Source organism: Emys orbicularis, chromosome 2 (assembly GCF_028017835.1).
Source record: "Emys orbicularis isolate rEmyOrb1 chromosome 2, rEmyOrb1.hap1, whole genome shotgun sequence".
NCBI classification, from domain to species: domain Eukaryota; kingdom Metazoa; phylum Chordata; order Testudines; family Emydidae; genus Emys; species Emys orbicularis.
In genome coordinates, this window is record NC_088684.1 from 97,124,843 (window position 1) to 97,141,655 (window position 16,813).

The window sequence follows — 16,813 nt, forward strand, 5'->3', positions numbered from 1 at the left end:
CCTTGGGGCACTCCGCTTGAAACCGGCTGCCAACTAGACATGGAGCCATTGATCACTACCCGTTGAGCCCGACGATCTAGCCAGCTTTCTATCCACCTTACAGTCCATTCATCCAGCCCATATTTCTTTAACTTGGCGGCAAGAATACTGTGGGAGACTGTATCAAAAGCTTTGCTAAAGTCAAGGAATAACACATCCACTGCTTTCCCCTCATCCACAGAGCCAGTTATCTCATCATAGAAGGCAATTAGGTTAGTCAGGCACGACTTCCCTTTGGTGAATCCATGCTGACTGTTCCTGATCACTTTCCTCTCCTCTAAGTGTTTCATAATTGATTCCTTGAGGACCTGTTCCATGATTTTTCCAGGGACTGAGGTGAGGCTGACTGGCCTGTAGTTCCCCGGATCCTCCTTCTTCCCTTTTTTAAAGATGGGCACTACATTAGCCTTTTTCCAGTCATCCGGGACCTCCCCCGATCGCCATGAGTTTTCAAAAATAATGGCTAATGGCTCTGCAATCTCATCCGCCAACTCCTTTAGCACCCTCGGATGCAGCGCATCCGGCCCCATGGACTTGTGCACATCCAGTTTTTCTAAATAGTCCCGAACCACTTCTTTCTCCACATAGGGCTGGTCACCTTCTCCCCATATTGTGCTGCCCAGTGCAGCAGTCTGGGAGCTGACCTTGTTTGTGAAGACAGAGGCAAAAAAATCATTGAGTACATTAGCTTTTTCCACATCCTCGGTCACTAGGTTGCCTCCCACATTCAGTAAGGGGCCCACACTTTCCTTGACTTTCTTCTTGTTGCTAACATACCTGAAGAAACCTTTCTTGTTACTCTTAACATCTCTTGCTAGCTGCAACTCCAAGTGTGATTTGGCCTTCCTGATTTCATTCCTGCATGCCTGAGCAATAGTTTTATACTCCTCCCTGGTCATTTGTCCAATCTTCCACTTCTTGTAAGCTTCTTTTTTGCGTTTAAGTTCAGCAAGGATTTCACTGTTTAGCCAAGCTGGTCGCCTGCCATATTTACTATTCTTTCTACACATCGGGATGTTTTTTTCCTGCAACCGCAATAAGGATTCTTTAAAATACAGCCAGCTCTCCTGGACCCCTTTGCCCTTCATGTTATTCTCCCAGGGGATCCTGCCCATCTGTTCCCTGAGGGAGTCAAAGTCTGCTTTTCTGAAGTCCAGGGTCCGTATTCTGCTGCTCTCCTTTCTTCCTTGTGTCAGGATCCTGAACTCGACCATCTCATGGTCACTGCCTCCCAGGTTCCCATCCACTTTTGCTTCCCCTACTAATTCTTCCCTGTTTGTGAGCAGCAGGTCAAGAAAAGCTCTGCCCCTAGTTGGTTCCTCCAGCACTTGCACCAGGAAATTGTCCCCTACACTTTCCAAAAACTTCCTGGATTGTCTGTGCACCGCTGTATTGCTCTCCCAGCAGATATCAGGGTGATTAAAGTCTCCCATGAGAACCAGGGCCTGCGATCTAGCAACTTCTGCTAGTTGCCAGAAGAAAGCCTCATCCACCTCATCCCCCTGGTCTGGTGGTCTATAGCAGACTCCAACCACGACATCACCCTTGTTGCTCACACTTCTCAACTTTATCCAGAGACTCTCAGGTTTTTCTGCAGTTTCATATCGGAGCTCTGAGCAGTCATACTCCTCTCTTACATACAACGCAACTCCCCCACCTTTTCTGCCCTGCCTGTCCTTCCTGAACAGTTTATATCCATCCATGACAGTACTCCAGTCATGTGAGTTATCCCACCAAGTCTCTGTTATTCCAATCGCATCATAGTTCCCTGATTGTGCCAGGACTTCCAGTTCTCCCTGCTTGTTTCCCAGGCTTCTTGCATTTGTGTATAAGCACTTAAGATAACTCATCGATCGTCCCTCTTTATCAGCATGAGACAGGAGTCCTCCCCTCTTGCGCTCTCCTGCTTGTGCTTCCTCCCAGGATCCCATTTCCCCACTTACCTCAGGGCTTTGGTCTCCTTCCCCCGGTGAACCTAGTTTAAAGCCCTCCTCACTAGGTTAGCCAGCCTGCTGGCGAAGATGCTCTTCCCTCTCTTCGTTAGGTGGAGCCCGTCTCTGCCCAGCACTCCTCCTTCTTGGAACACCATCCCATGGTCGAAGAATCCAAAGCCTTCTCTCCAACACCACCTGCGTAGCCATTCATTGACTTCCACGATTCGACGGTCTCTACCCAGGCCTTTTCCTTGCACAGGGAGGATGGACGAGAACACCACTTGCGCCTCAAACTCCTTTATCCTTCTTCCCAGAGCCACGTAGTCTGCAGTGATCCGCTCAAGGTCATTCTTGGCAGTATCATTGGTGCCCACATGGAGAAGCAGGAAGAGGTAGCGATCCGAGGGCTTGATGAGTCTCGGCAGTCTCTCTGTCACATCGTGTATCCTAGCTCCTGGCAAGCAGCAGACCTCTCGGTTTTCCCGGTCGGGGCGGCAGATAGATGACTCAGTCCCCCTGAGGAGGGAGTCCCCGACCACCACCACCCTCCTCCTCCTCTTGGGAGTGGTGGTCGTGGAACCCCCATCCCTAGGACAGTGCATCTTTTGCCTTCCAATCGGTGGAGTCTCCTTCTGCTCCCTTCCCTCAGATGGGTCATCTAGTCCACTCTCCGCATTAGTACCTGTGGAGAGAACATGGAAACGATTGCTCACCTGTATCTCCATTGCTGGTGCATGGACGCTCCTCTTTCTCCTTCTGGAAGTCACATGCTGCCAAACCTCTTCACAATCCTTCTGTCCCTGCTGTGCCTGCTCTGAATCTTCAGAACATTGTGGCCGTAGAAGCATCTCCTGACGTCTGTCCAGGAAATCTTCATTTTCCCTTATGCAACGCAGTGTTGATACTCGTTTCTCCAGCCCTCGAACCTTCTCTTCCAATATGGAGACCAGCTTGCACTTTGTACAGACAAAGTCGCTTCTGTCCTGTGGAAGAAAGACAAACATGGCACAACCTGTGCAGGTTACAACAGCTGATCGCTCACCTTCCATATCCCTGTCCTCTTAAGAGCTTCCTCAGCTGTTGCAGGAACTACTCAGAGAAACCTGCAGATGAAAGCCTCAGTGAGCTCTCTCCAGGCGAACTCCCTCTGTTAGCCTCTGCTGTTCGCCGCTCAGCTGGTTCGCTGCTGACTGCCCTTATATACCAGTCAGGCCCACTCAAGGCCCACCTGGAACAAAGCACTCCCAATTCACACTTTTCAAACAAACAAGCAAGCAATCAAGCACACGGTCAAACTGACCAACTGTCCCAGCAGCAGACACTCAGATACTCACCAACACAGCCCCCCTAATGCAGCACTTAGCGTACCTCCTCTCGGACAGCTCCCAGGCAAACTCCCTCTGTTAGCCTCTGCTGTTCGCCGCTCAGCTGGTTCGCTGCTGACTGCCCTTATATACCAGTCAGGCCCACTCAAGGCCCACCTGGAACAAAGCACTCCCAATTCACACTTTTCAAACAAACAAGCAAGCAATCAAGCACACGGTCAAACTGACCAACTGTCCCAGCAGCAGACACTCAGATACTCACCAACACAGCCCCCCTAATGCAGCACTTAGCGTACCTCCTCTCGGACAGCTCCCAGGCAAACTCCCTCTGTTAGCCTCTGCTGTTCGCCGCTCAGCTGGTTCGCTGCTGACTGCCCTTATATACCAGTCAGGCCCACTCAAGGCCCACCTGGAACAAAGCACTCCCAATTCACACTTTTCAAACAAACAAGCAAGCAATCAAGCACACGGTCAAACTGACCAACTGTCCCAGCAGCAGACACTCAGATACTCACCAACACAGCCCCCCTAATGCAGCACTTAGCGTACCTCCTCTCGGACAGCTCCCAGGCAAACTCCCTCTGTTAGCCTCTGCTGTTCGCCGCTCAGCTGGTTCGCTGCTGACTGCCCTTATATACCAGTCAGGCCCACTCAAGGCCCACCTGGAACAAAGCACTCCCAATTCACACTTTTCAAACAAACAAGCAAGCAATCAAGCACACGGTCAAACTGACCAACTGTCCCAGCAGCAGACACTCAGATACTCACCAACACAGCCCCCCTAATGCAGCACTTAGCGTACCTCCTCTCGGACAGCTCCCAGGCAAACTCCCTCTGTTAGCCTCTGCTGTTCGCCGCTCAGCTGGTTCGCTGCTGACTGCCCTTATATACCAGTCAGGCCCACTCAAGGCCCACCAACACAGCCCCCCTAATGCAGCACTTAGCGTACCTCCTCTCGGACAGCTCCCAGGCAAACTCCCTCTGTTAGCCTCTGCTGTTCGCCGCTCAGCTGGTTCGCTGCTGACTGCCCTTATATACCAGTCAGGCCCACTCAAGGCCCACCAACACAGCCCCCCTAATGCAGCACTTAGCGTACCTCCTCTCGGACAGCTCCCAGGCAAACTCCCTCTGTTAGCCTCTGCTGTTCGCCGCTCCCTCAAGACTCCTTCCTACAAGCACACAAAGCCTTGGGACACGGAGATTTATCACAGGCTCGGGGAGAACACATATGGGAGCCCCTTACTGAAATGCTGGCTGGGCCTCGGTGGGTTTGTAACAACACCCAGAAGTTGGTTGACTTTCACCTGTTATCAGGTTTCATTCTACAAGTTTCATAGAAGTCAAATTAGAATTCTACAGAGAAAGCTGCTTGTGACCTTATTTTTAAATCATGACTGCATTTTATTGCTTTTCCACTGACTTGGCAGGTACTTTATTGACAGCAGTATACAAACTGGGGGAAATGTATAAGGATAGATAAAATATCCTCATACATAATTAGAATAAATGTTCTAGGTTATTTCTTATTGTCCATAAAACTTTGTGATGCTTTAACAAAAAAGCTAAGAAAATAGGATATTTCATGTATTTCACAGAAAATAAAGTGAATGATGTGTAGGAAATAACATTGTACTCAGTGTGCCTTTTGCTAAATGTTGTCAAGTTTTATCTGTCCTTACTAAGAAAAAGGATCCTGATCCTCTGTGTGTGTGTGTGTGTGTGTGTGTGTGTGTGTAAGAGAGAGAATAAAACACATATGTGATTAAAATCTTAAACACAAATGTAACTTTTAAAAAAAAATAGCCTCAAATATCAGTGGGTGTTATTTGTGTCTATTATAATAATACTCATGGTAAAAATGTGCGTGGTATATTTCAAAACCAATCTGATCTGTTTGCTTTCAGCTCGATGACTCACTAAACCAGATTCGAAAGCTACAGCGATCTCTGGATGAGCAGACAGAGGCAAATGACAACTTACAGATTCAGCTTAATCATTTGAAAAGCAGGTCAGTGCTTTACCCTTTTAATACTTTGAATCTGGGCTGGAATGTTAATAGAGGAAGATTAAGTGAAGATGCACTTTCATTGATGATCTGTCACATTTGCATCTGCCTAGTAACTGTTGCAATTGTTTGGTTCCCCCTACATTTCTGGTTCATCTGAATACATTCAAACTCCTACTGTAATTTGGTTTTTAATCAGTCTGGGTGAGAATGGATAAACACACAAAGAAATAGGTGCAGTGAATCAGGAAAACAACAGGATACTCTGGGCCCCATGCTGGGGGGCCGTATGCACCACCCAGTGGGAGTGCTTAGTGTGTGACAGGCCCCACAGTGGAGTTTTTGACATGCAGAGTGGGAGTGCCTCCTGCGCTCCTCCTAAGTAGGATAAAAAACATGCTTCACTCTGGCCTTCCCTTCTTCTGACAGCTCTCCCCTTCCATTACAGTGAGTAGGGTTCTAGCTCTCATTGCCAGGGATAAGTTACTCCACTCAGGATATGAAGGGACTGCAAGCGTGACTGATCCCTGCATGAGGGTGCATTGCGTGGTAGGGGAAAGTCTCCCTGTACCTCTCCTATACCCTTGTGCACCCACATGTGAGTCTGTGTGCATTTATGTAAGTGGTGAGCATTCGTGTAGGACTGGAAATAGTGAATAGTAAGAAAAAAATCAATCAAAACTGTTTCTAGTAGACTGTGAATCCAACAGTCTAGAATGGAACCTGCCATTCTTGCAAAGATTACAGGAGCATACTCAATATTTTCATTGTTTATTTCAATGCATAGATGATATCCCATAGCATAGATGATATCCAAAGAAAATGTACAACTGACCCGCTTTTTTTCTGGGTGAAATATATGATGCTCCATTAATTGTCTGTTCTAAAGAGGCTACTTTAAAGTATAGCTTTTTCTAGAAACACAAGGGTTGGTATAAATATGGTGTCAAACTGAAGCTGGAACATTCAAATATGTATATATTGCACCACCTTTGTTTCCTCCCAAGACTGCAAAATATACATATTGTGAAAACACATCTAACCCACCTATATAATGCATTTATATTTATAAAGCATCTCACCTGAACTTGAATGCTTATCTTGGTTGGCAGTGAACATTTGTTCCATATTATGCAAGAGGCTGAGAAGCCAACTTACATTTCAGAAAGTAGTACTTTTTGAATATATTAAGATTTTCCCTTTTTTGTTGCTGCTGGTTAGCATGTTGGGGTTTAAGCGTTACAGATGAAAGACAGATTATAGCTATTTGCTTGCTCACCCTAGACGAATTCTGAGCCTGCCTTATGCCGTCACTTACACCTGTACAAAATGAGTGCAAAACACTAAATGTGTACTCACTCTGCACTCAGATAAATGACATCCCAAGATGCAAAGTACTGGAGAATTAGGCTTACAAGTGATCAATCAGGGATTTTAGGACGCTAGTATACTTTGGTAAAGATAGTATTCAGTCATATTTTCTCATGATATATTTTAAAATATGCAAAGTTGGATATATTTTGAACCCACTCGCATGTCATGGGTTCAAGCTTTCCCCATGGAACCATGCTGCTTCAGGTCAGTCTTCCATTGAGCGTTTACTCCTTCTGAAGTGAGTTAGAAACCACAACATTTTTAATCTTTTTCCTTCCTATTCTACCTTTGGATAAAAACAACCTCTAAGTGTCTGATCAGATTGTACCACTTAAAGTTACACTGAGGGTAAACTGTGGATAAAGAGACTGAGGAATGTATGTATAGGGGCTTTTGAGTTCTAAAGGTAACATAGTAGAGTACTAATGGTATATGTCGCAGTTACGTGGCTAGCTGCACTTTTGTCCCCTTTCTGGTATCTGAGTGCACCTCCACACATGGCAGTCTTTGTGCCTTTACTCTCCTGGGGTAGAATTTCAGAATTTTCACACTCTTGGGATGTCCTACCCAGATCCAAGTCTATCTGTGCCAACTGCTTATCAGCATGCCCGCCCAACTGTACAATTGGGTTTCTTCCCTGTGACCGGGGATATAGGGTAAAATCACAAAGAGACTTAAGTGTTGCAGTGCTGACCACCTAACTTCTAAGTGCCTAGAAACAACACAGAAATCAACAAAGTCTGAGTTAGGTATAGGCTCCCTATACAGTGAATGGGGAGGAGATAAATACCTAAGAATGGAATCCACAAAAGCCAGCAAGCTAGACAGGGAGCTGCCTAAGCTAGCCAAAGACAGATGTAATGACTGGGGTGTATCCTAAGCCCTACTCCCTCATGGAGATAGATGACTAAGTCCAGACTGCAGGGAGGTACCTCTCTCTGCTAGCGATCCATGAATGGGAACACCAAGTAGATTAGGTGCTTAAACCACTTCTTGAGGGAATGAGTTAAGTGCCTACCTCACTTCACACAAACTGTAGGGGCAGGAGGAGGAGGAGCCCATTTTATAATTCTTAGCCCAGTGGTTAGCTCACTTGCCTGGGATGTGGGAGACCCAAGTTCAATCACCCTCCCCCGCCAGAGGCAGGGAGACGATTTGAACAGGGTCTCTCCCACCCCTGAGGAGAGTGCTTTAACCACTGAGCTATGGGATATTCTGATTGGGGGGGGGGTTCCCTCAATCTCTCCTATTGAAGCTGTTTTACTGTGGGTTAAATACTAGTGATTGGAGCAGAAGGACTGGACCTGGGGTCTCCCACCTGGACCCAGGTAAAGGAAAGTGGATATCATGGGTCAGAGTGACCTTGAGCAGATAATTGGGCTTATGTATATAGGTAATGGGGCTCTGAACACTGTGAAGTAGTGAGAGAAAGCTACGTAGCATATAGGATACAGACCTGCAATCAGACAGAAATTGATGAGATTAAAAAGACTATTAAGAAGGAGATGGCCTGAAAAAAAAGACTAGAAGACTCTCTGATGACATTGCAAGATGACCCAGACATAACAACCCAAAGAATAATGATTTAGCAGCTTGCAGTGGGGCATAGAAAGGAATCCAATCTAACTTTACATCCCTATCCAGAGACTTTCAAAGTCAAGTGACTAGTGAGTCTGAAATGACTTCATATATTGTGGTTGTAAAGAATACCAAGATGACTACCCCTCTATACAGATAGAAGATATTGTTAACTCATAGTCAATTAGTAAGAATGAAAGTGTTCTGTATTCATATCCTGACAAGGAGATCTATCAGGCTGCAGAATGTTATTCCTTGGGAAGTGGTGCACATCCCATCACTTGAGAACAAGAGTTGGAATGGACTAACCAGTTCATCATATCTATAGGGAGCAATGCGATGTAGGAAATCATCCTGCATTGTCAAAGAGGTCAATGTTATAGGTTTATTGCATCATGCCTTAATTCCATGAAAATTGTTTGACCATGTTGAAAAACATTTTGTAATGTTTCCAAAGCACTTCAAAATGTGGTTCCACTAGGCTGCCTTATTCTACAGTGGCAAATTTTTATGGGGCTTTTATGGGTCATCTCCATAAAAACCTGAGTGATTACCTTAAAATGCCAGGTCATCTCAATAAACATGATAGTATGTTCTTGACAGAGATCAATGTACAGCACACTAGACTGTGAAAGGTCAAGGAAATAGCATTGTGTCATGGTAATATAAACATTTTTTATTACACAATAAAATCTACTCTTTTCTTTTTAACACTATGTCTGTATTTTATAGCTTTACCATGGAAATCCAAATATTACAGCTCTTCCAAGCTTTAAGCCTTATTAACGTTCCCTGTTTTTGTTAACGAGACAATTAGTAATGCACAAAATCATGAAAAAACCCTTCTCAAGGTTCAAAGTCCTTTTAAGAATTCCATTTCTAAATACTGCTGCAGGAATTTGGCCATACAATACTGACCAGCAGAGTCAGCTGGCCATTAGTTGCTTATAGGAATGTCCTTCCTGTCAGCTACACTCTAGAAACTAGGTAGTATTAGTAAAGTGGCTATACTACTACACCTGCTGCCACCAGGGTTCCCCTGTTTGAGTTGGTGCTTTTAGGAGCATCTGAGACTAAAAGGATTTAATAAGAAGATATTGGAACATCGATACCTTTAAACAGAAAGAAGTTCCTTGGTGGTGGCCTGGTGGATTTCAGCCAATGAAGAACTGTAGATGTTGAAGAAGCTCTACCCCAACTAGGATGGTTCTGTGAAACAGATACACTATTGATATTGCAGTTTCTATAGTGGGTTTGAAATCTGGGTCATTGTTGTGGTGGCTTAATCCCAACAGCCCCAAATGACCAACTGTGAACCAACAAGACTTTAAATCTTTTAATCTTTGAGGCAGATTATCTGTCGAGCACTATTCACTTAATAAGAGTGAATAATAAAGGACAACGCAAAAGGAATCATTCTTAAACAGCTTCTTTTTTCAAAGCAATTGTGTGAAATATTTTAGGTACAGCTTTTCCCTTTTTTTCTTATTAAATATTTGTATGAAAAAACAATCTTTGTTTCATAAATACTTTTCTGCTTCTGTTTCTTATTTCTTGTATAAAGACATAAAGAAGTAACTTATTCTATGTTGTGATAACCCTACTGAACTACTGTGGAGATTGTGGTGATGTCACAAGAGGAGTTTAGAACTTCAGGAAGGGGAATAACAGAAAATGATGAGCATTTTAAATGTCAGACATAATGTCTACTTAAAATGTTTTTTAAAGTTTCCCATGGTACCTCTTCTGCTCTTAAGAGCAAGTTAATGCTTTATTTTGCACCAAGAGATGAATTCTTAAAGTGATGGCCATTTCTGGCAGCAGATGTACAGAACAATATGGAGTACAGAAACATGCTCTGCAGACTGTGCCGACTTACATGAATAAGTTTATATATGTCCTGACATACTGTGTATCTAGAAATCTCAGGTAATATATGTAACTTTCACCGCACACTAAATTACTTAATTGACAATTTCCTATCTCTCTTCATTCAGGGCTGGTCTACACTGGGGGGGGGGGGGGATCGATCCAAGATACGCAACTTCAGCTACATGAATAGCGTAGCTGAAGTCGAAGTATCTTGGATCGAATTACCTGGGGTCCACACGGCGCGGGATCGACGGCCATGGCTCCCCTGTCGACTGCGCTACCGCCGCTCACTTTGGTGGAGTTCCAGAGTCGACGGAGAGTGCGTTCGGGGATCGATATATCGCGTCTTAACGAGACGCAATATATCGATCCTGGATAAATCGATTGCTATCCGCTGATACGGCGGGTAGTGAAGACGTACCCTTATACTCTTAAATTCTGTAACTTTAAATAAAACACAGTTTTCTTGTTAATATTTATCCCAGTGGAAAACCTTTTTATACAGCACTATTATTAATAAAGCTTTCAAGATATTAGTTGACCAGTATCATGCTCATGAACTATGAGAGTTTTTGCATGAATTGCCATGTGCTTACAGTTCAGGTATTATGTAAGAGTACTTCAGGTGCAGCCATCTGTAAATATAACCATTTTTTTTAATTGAAATGTTATTCCCTTACTGTCAACCAGCCTGTAATTTTCCCCATGGTCTTTCAGCTGAAAGTGTGCTGTTGTTGCCATACAGTAGGTCAATTAAATATTACTAGTCCTTTAACACTCAGCTGACAGCACTGGGGAAATAATATTACAACAAAGAAACAACCTGTTTAAAATAAGTCTGAAACAATGTTATCCTTCACTGAACAGAATACCATATTGAATCTGAGGCTTTTTCTTTTTTCCTCAAGGGAAGCCAATTGACCTACTGTTATATGTTAGAAAAGGGGAATATTAAAGCACCCCCAAGAGCATGTTGAGGCAACCTATCACTTGTTTTCTCTATTTAATTGTTTCCTGTGACATTGACAATGCAACTAATATTTTGGGAGACCCATATCCAGGCATAGACTTGGAGTGCTAGGGATTATTCATTCTTGCCACAGTTAGTAATGGTTGAATGAGGAAAGCATGTTTTAGACATTTTTGTTTATAGCCATGTTGGTCTCCCTTCATGGGATCCCAGAGCCCAGGCTCCAGCCTGCACCCAAACATCTAACCCACAATTAAACATCCCCGTAGCCCGAGCCCCACAAGCCTGACTCAGCTGGCATGGGCCAGCTGCCGGTGTTCAATGGCAGCATAGACATACCCTCTGAGTAACTTTTCCAGACCTGAAGAAGAGCTCTGGGTAGCCCGGAAGCTTGTTTCTTTCACCAATAAAAGTTGGTCCAATGAAAGATATTACCTCCATTCCATCTTTTGTCTCTAGGCATTTGTTGTTGTTGTTTTGGTTAGGTCTTTTAATTTCTGTTGGGATTTATTTTTTAGAATAGTTCTATTTTATTTTATGAACACGTAAGTGACAACTGTCAATCTATTAGATTGACTCTGTGCTACAAAATATTTTCTTCTTTTTTGAGAATCCTGTCTGTGCAGTATACACTTGGTTAGCATATTTCTGCTTGGCTCTTGCAACATAGACTAAAAAAAGGGTGGTCTTTCTATAGCCAAAATGAATATGTCCTCACCATTCAATACGTTCCATTGAATTCAGTATGATAGCCCTTTGAGTAACTACTCCTTAATGTAAGGGGTTCAAAACTTGGCCCTTACACAATAGGGTTTGTGGACAGCTTCATCTGACAGTCTGGCAAATGTAAGTGTTCTAAGATTGACATGCTTTGTGGTGCTACGCCTATCAAAGGAGCTTCAAATTTGTGCTAACCCTTTTTAAGTGATTTGTGCTAACCCTTTGGCTTCTGACTCTGCACCATCAGTTTTTACCATAAACTTCTACTGAAAATCTATTGAGATTCTGGAGAATAAGATATAAGCTCAGCATCATAGTTGGTATATTTCTTCATGGTCCACTTGATAGGACACTGAACTGAGATTCAGGAGACCTTGATTCTGTTCTTGGCTCTGCCATTGACCTTGGACGAGTCACTTCACTTCTATTTCTCATTTTTTCCCCCTCCCAGCTTCTATCTGTTGTCTCTTATTTAGATTCTAAACTCTTCAGGGCAAGAACTGTCTATGCATTTTTACAACACTTAGAGCAATGGGACCCTAATTTCAGTTGTGGCTTCGGGTTACTTCCATGGTAAAAATAACAATAATTAATATCAAATATGATTGATTCAAGGAATTAAACAAAAACAACCCCCCCCCCAAAAGAAAACACCCCACCCCACAACCCCCGGCAGTGTGAGAGGACTGCTGCAAGGTAAATTCTAGAGTTAATCAGCCCTACACCAAGTCTGATATCACAGCTTGAGTTTGAAAATAATTCAATATTCATATGAGTTTTATTCAGATACCTCAGTGATGGGTGTATAAGAAACTAAATGAAATTAAATAGAAAAAAGGTAAATATGTATAACTTGAAGTTTACACATTCATTCACTTTCACTTAGTAGAAACATACCCTTCTCCTCTGCTTCATTGTTGTTTCCCTCGAGTTTTTCTGCCTTCCTATTGTACTCTTTCTGATTATCCCTTAATTTTACGTTAAAACCTTACTTAATGCCTCCCCCCCGCACCCCAAGTTAGCTGAGCTTTGGTTAGCTGGGAGATTTAGTTATGTGCATGGAATTGCACTGTGTGCAGATAACCCTGGTATTTTCATCCTATCCCGGGGGGAGGAGGATGAACTGGAACTTGATGTAATTGACTGCTTAACTCCCATTTTGTACTGCATTTTGTTATCTGAGACTTTAGAAGTCCTCCAAAACCTTCCAATAAACATGGCTCTATGCTACTAAATTATCTTTGTCTCTCTAATATAACATATAGTGTCTTGCATTTGAGAATCGCTTTGAAAATGTAGGGCCTGGTAAAAGCTAGTGCAATACTTTTGACTTCAGTGGAGTTGTATCTGCTTATGCCAATGGAGGATAGCCCATTTTTCAATTTATATATTATATTTTTAATGTGATGATACAGTAGCTAATCTGTCTTACTCAATTTGTCAGTGTTGTTGTGGCTGTTTCATTAATAATGTATAAATGGTATTGCTTGTTAACTTTGAGAGTTTGAAAAGGAAAAGCAATGAATGCTCTGGATAATTGCAGAATATATACATGCTGATAGTTGTTGTTGCTAATAACCCTTGAATTTAATGTGAATTTAAATGTCAGAATACTTATATAAAATATTAATTGTGAATATGTATGTTTACATTATGAACTATATCTGTTTCCACAAGCTAGTTATCAGAGGGAAAAGGGGTATGGGGAGTTATTGTGATGAAGTACTTTTAAAAATTGCCTGGATTTGCAAGGAAATGTGGCCTTACTTGGGGTTTGCTTGCTACAAATACTTCTAATAATTCACTGCATAGTACTGATGGAGAAATGAGAAGCATAAGAATGCATTATGGAAATATGCTGTCTTGGGAAAATATTTTGCCTAATCAAGGCTACCAACTGTACAGAGCTGTTTTTCATGTACAATCTATAATGTAGGTGTTGAAAAGTTGCACATTCTCGATCAATATATAATAAAAGAATTTATGAATGAATTTGTGTAAGATTTGAATGTAACAGTGTTAATATCTGTGGTGGTATTGTAAACGTATTCCTGAAGGATTTAAAAAAAAATCATTGCAGTTGTAATTATAATCATGGCTAGGTGAAGCGCTTCAGATAAAATAAGTACTCTTCTGAATCATTGCCCAAAACTCCAACCACTTTTAGTTTTTGAAATGTTCAACTGTGGGGTCCCTTCAGAATGCTATCCTCACCCTCCTATCCCCTCCCCCATTAATTAACATGTGGTACATCTTGGAAGGGGAGACTACAGCCTGATAAACGTACCTCTCTCAAATGAAAATTTGCCTCCTCAGTGGGCAAAAAAGTTGGAGCCCTCTCTTATAGTATAGCATAGTATAGTATAGTATAGGGCCTCAATGCTGGTAGGATCACTGCTGCCTATTCCTGTTACAGATGGGAGACAGCTGGTTCATCTCCTCTCTAATGACTTTGTGCAGTTGAAATAGGGTACTTTGCCATTGATACTGTCTTTTTCTTAAAACAATTAGAAGTTTTCTGACATAGTGGACCTGTTTCATGAAACTTATGTTTCTTTAAACGTCGCACAAATTAAAAGGAAAATTACACCCGGAGCCCAGTTTTCAAACATGGGTCGCTCAAACAGTTACCTAAATATAGATATTCAGATCAGAGCCTGATCCAAAGCCTTTTGAAATCAGTGGAAAGACTGTCATTGTTTCCTTTAAGCTTTGGATTGGACACTTGAGCACCAAAATGCATTTTCTAGAATCCAGATAGTATATGTCTATCCTGTTTTTAGACTCTTTGAAAATTGGACTCTCCACAAGCCAACCTGCCTGTAGTGTCATACTGAGTTGGCTTCAGCATTGACAGTGCTGCTACCAGTGACAATATGCACTAACAGTGTATTCTGTAAGGAGAGATTTCCTTTTTGTGTTCACTTAAAGTGTTGGATTTGAATATAAACTGCAGTATGGATTCAATTTTGAACTGTTATGTTTGCCTGATTTATTTTGAAGTTTATAGTGAAAAGTGGTTCCCTATGTCTCCTATAACAAGCAGTTTGAAAATGCAATATGTCATGCAATACTGCATTATGATTTTATTCAGTGTTTTTAATTTGACATAAAATACCATTTTGTTAGCAAACCCAAAAGTTATTTGTAAAACATCATTTACCAGCAACACGCTATTGAAATGTGGCATCTGATTTACTTAAATAAACTTAAGTCTGCATTTTTACTTCCAAATTGTGATATAGATAGCTAAATACAATATAGCTAAATAAACATATTCCATACTAAGAAGTAAGAAGATAATTGTTATAATGCAATCATTATAGCCTGAGTTTATAGTTGTAAATCGAACGTCATACCAAATGGGAATTATGTCTGTTACCAGATCACGAACCTAGTACATTGACTGATCAATACACCAGGGCCTAATTCTATTGGGGTGCCAAGCTTCCCAGTGACTCCAGTAAGAATGGATAAGCCCACAGACTCAGTGTTCCTGCATTAAGTCTTTTCTATATTTTTTCTATGTTAACTTGATTTAAGCAATAAAGAAATAAACCTGTTAAGATTAGATTTACTCTTCACCACCCATTGCGGAAGTCTTCTCTGTAATAGAAACTAGCTCATGGATTACATATATCAACAGTTTTGAATACTTTATAGTCCTTTACTATCTCCAATTTACTCTTATTCACAGGGAACAACAACAATTGTAGCTAACCATTTTTCTATTCAGTAAGGTCAAGCACATCATAAATACATGACTTGTACTCTTTTGAGAGTTTGCTTCATGGTCCTGTTGCTCTTATGACATATCTCAGCAAGGTCAGCCAGTGGGCTGCATATCTCTGCAGGCATTTTATCTCACTTTAGAAAGGACACCGATGATAAATCATCCAGAAACCCCTGCATTCCCAATTTCTCATTAGGTCTCCATTCTGCCAGCAGGCTTGACAATTTTATAATAACCAATTGTGTGTCCGGGGAGGTTTGCAAGAGAGAGAGAGAGAGAGTATTATTATTCCTTTTACTTCAGGGTCACAGCCCATGAAATGCACCTGTGAGAACCCTTTGAATTATGATTAATCAGTGGGATATCTCTGAATATTAAGATCACTTACTGATAGCATTTGGTCTGTTTACACTATTGATATATTGCCATACCTATATTATTACAAACTGTTGTTTTTAAATACAGAATTGCAAAAATGGAAAAAAACACCATATGAAATTTATAAACTTTTAATATGAACAGTATTAAAATGCCTGTTTTAGCCATTTTAATGGATAAGTTTAGAACTGTACACCTTCTTAACGCTAACCCTCTTAATTAATGATCAAATTCTTGTTTCCCAATCCAAACACACATGTAGGTAAAGTATGATTGTTATTATGACTTGGGTTATATTTCAAAAGTAGCCTTTAAGTTTTTTCATGGTCAAGAAATTGGGTTTGCATACTGAAATCGGAGATTTGGGGAACCTTAATTTAGAGGCCACATTCAGGGCCCATGTAAAACTGAGCTATCTTTATGGCTATAACTAGCTCTGTCTTCATAGAGCATCTTCTTTGAACATCAAAGAAAGTGGCATTTGAGATTGTAAGGTCCAAGTCTTCTAAGCTACTTTATATATAATAAAACAAGACATATTCAACATAGGTGGTCAAAAATGTTCCATCAAAAGTTGTTTTGGCAGAAATAGCTTTGTGACAAAACTGAAATTTTCATGAAAATATTTGCAATTTCATTGAAAATATTCAGTTTTTTGTTGAAACGTCAAAAGTTTTTTTTAAATCATATATTTTCATTTTAAAACTGGAAAAATGCAGTTCATTTCTGCCGAAAAACAACAAAGATGGGTTTTGGTTATTGAAAACCCAAAAATATTTAGTTTTTCTACAAAAACCTGAAAACAGTGATGACAATTCTGGTTTACCCCCTGCCAACCTGACACACACCTTGTTGAAATTTTCTGGGGATGGGAGTGGAATTCCT

At 41.6% G+C, this 16,813-nt stretch overlaps 1 protein-coding gene across 1 annotated transcript in view; it reads left to right on the forward strand.

The window, feature by feature from the left end:
- The window catches only part of CCDC102B (coiled-coil domain containing 102B), a 328,414-nt gene that overhangs the window by 236,772 nt on the left and 74,829 nt on the right, over window positions 1-16,813 (forward strand). Inside the window, exon 7 of the mRNA XM_065399851.1 lies at window positions 5,203-5,306. Coding sequence (XP_065255923.1) covers window positions 5,203-5,306 — 104 coding nt within the window. The remainder of the gene's footprint in view (window positions 1-5,202; window positions 5,307-16,813) is intronic.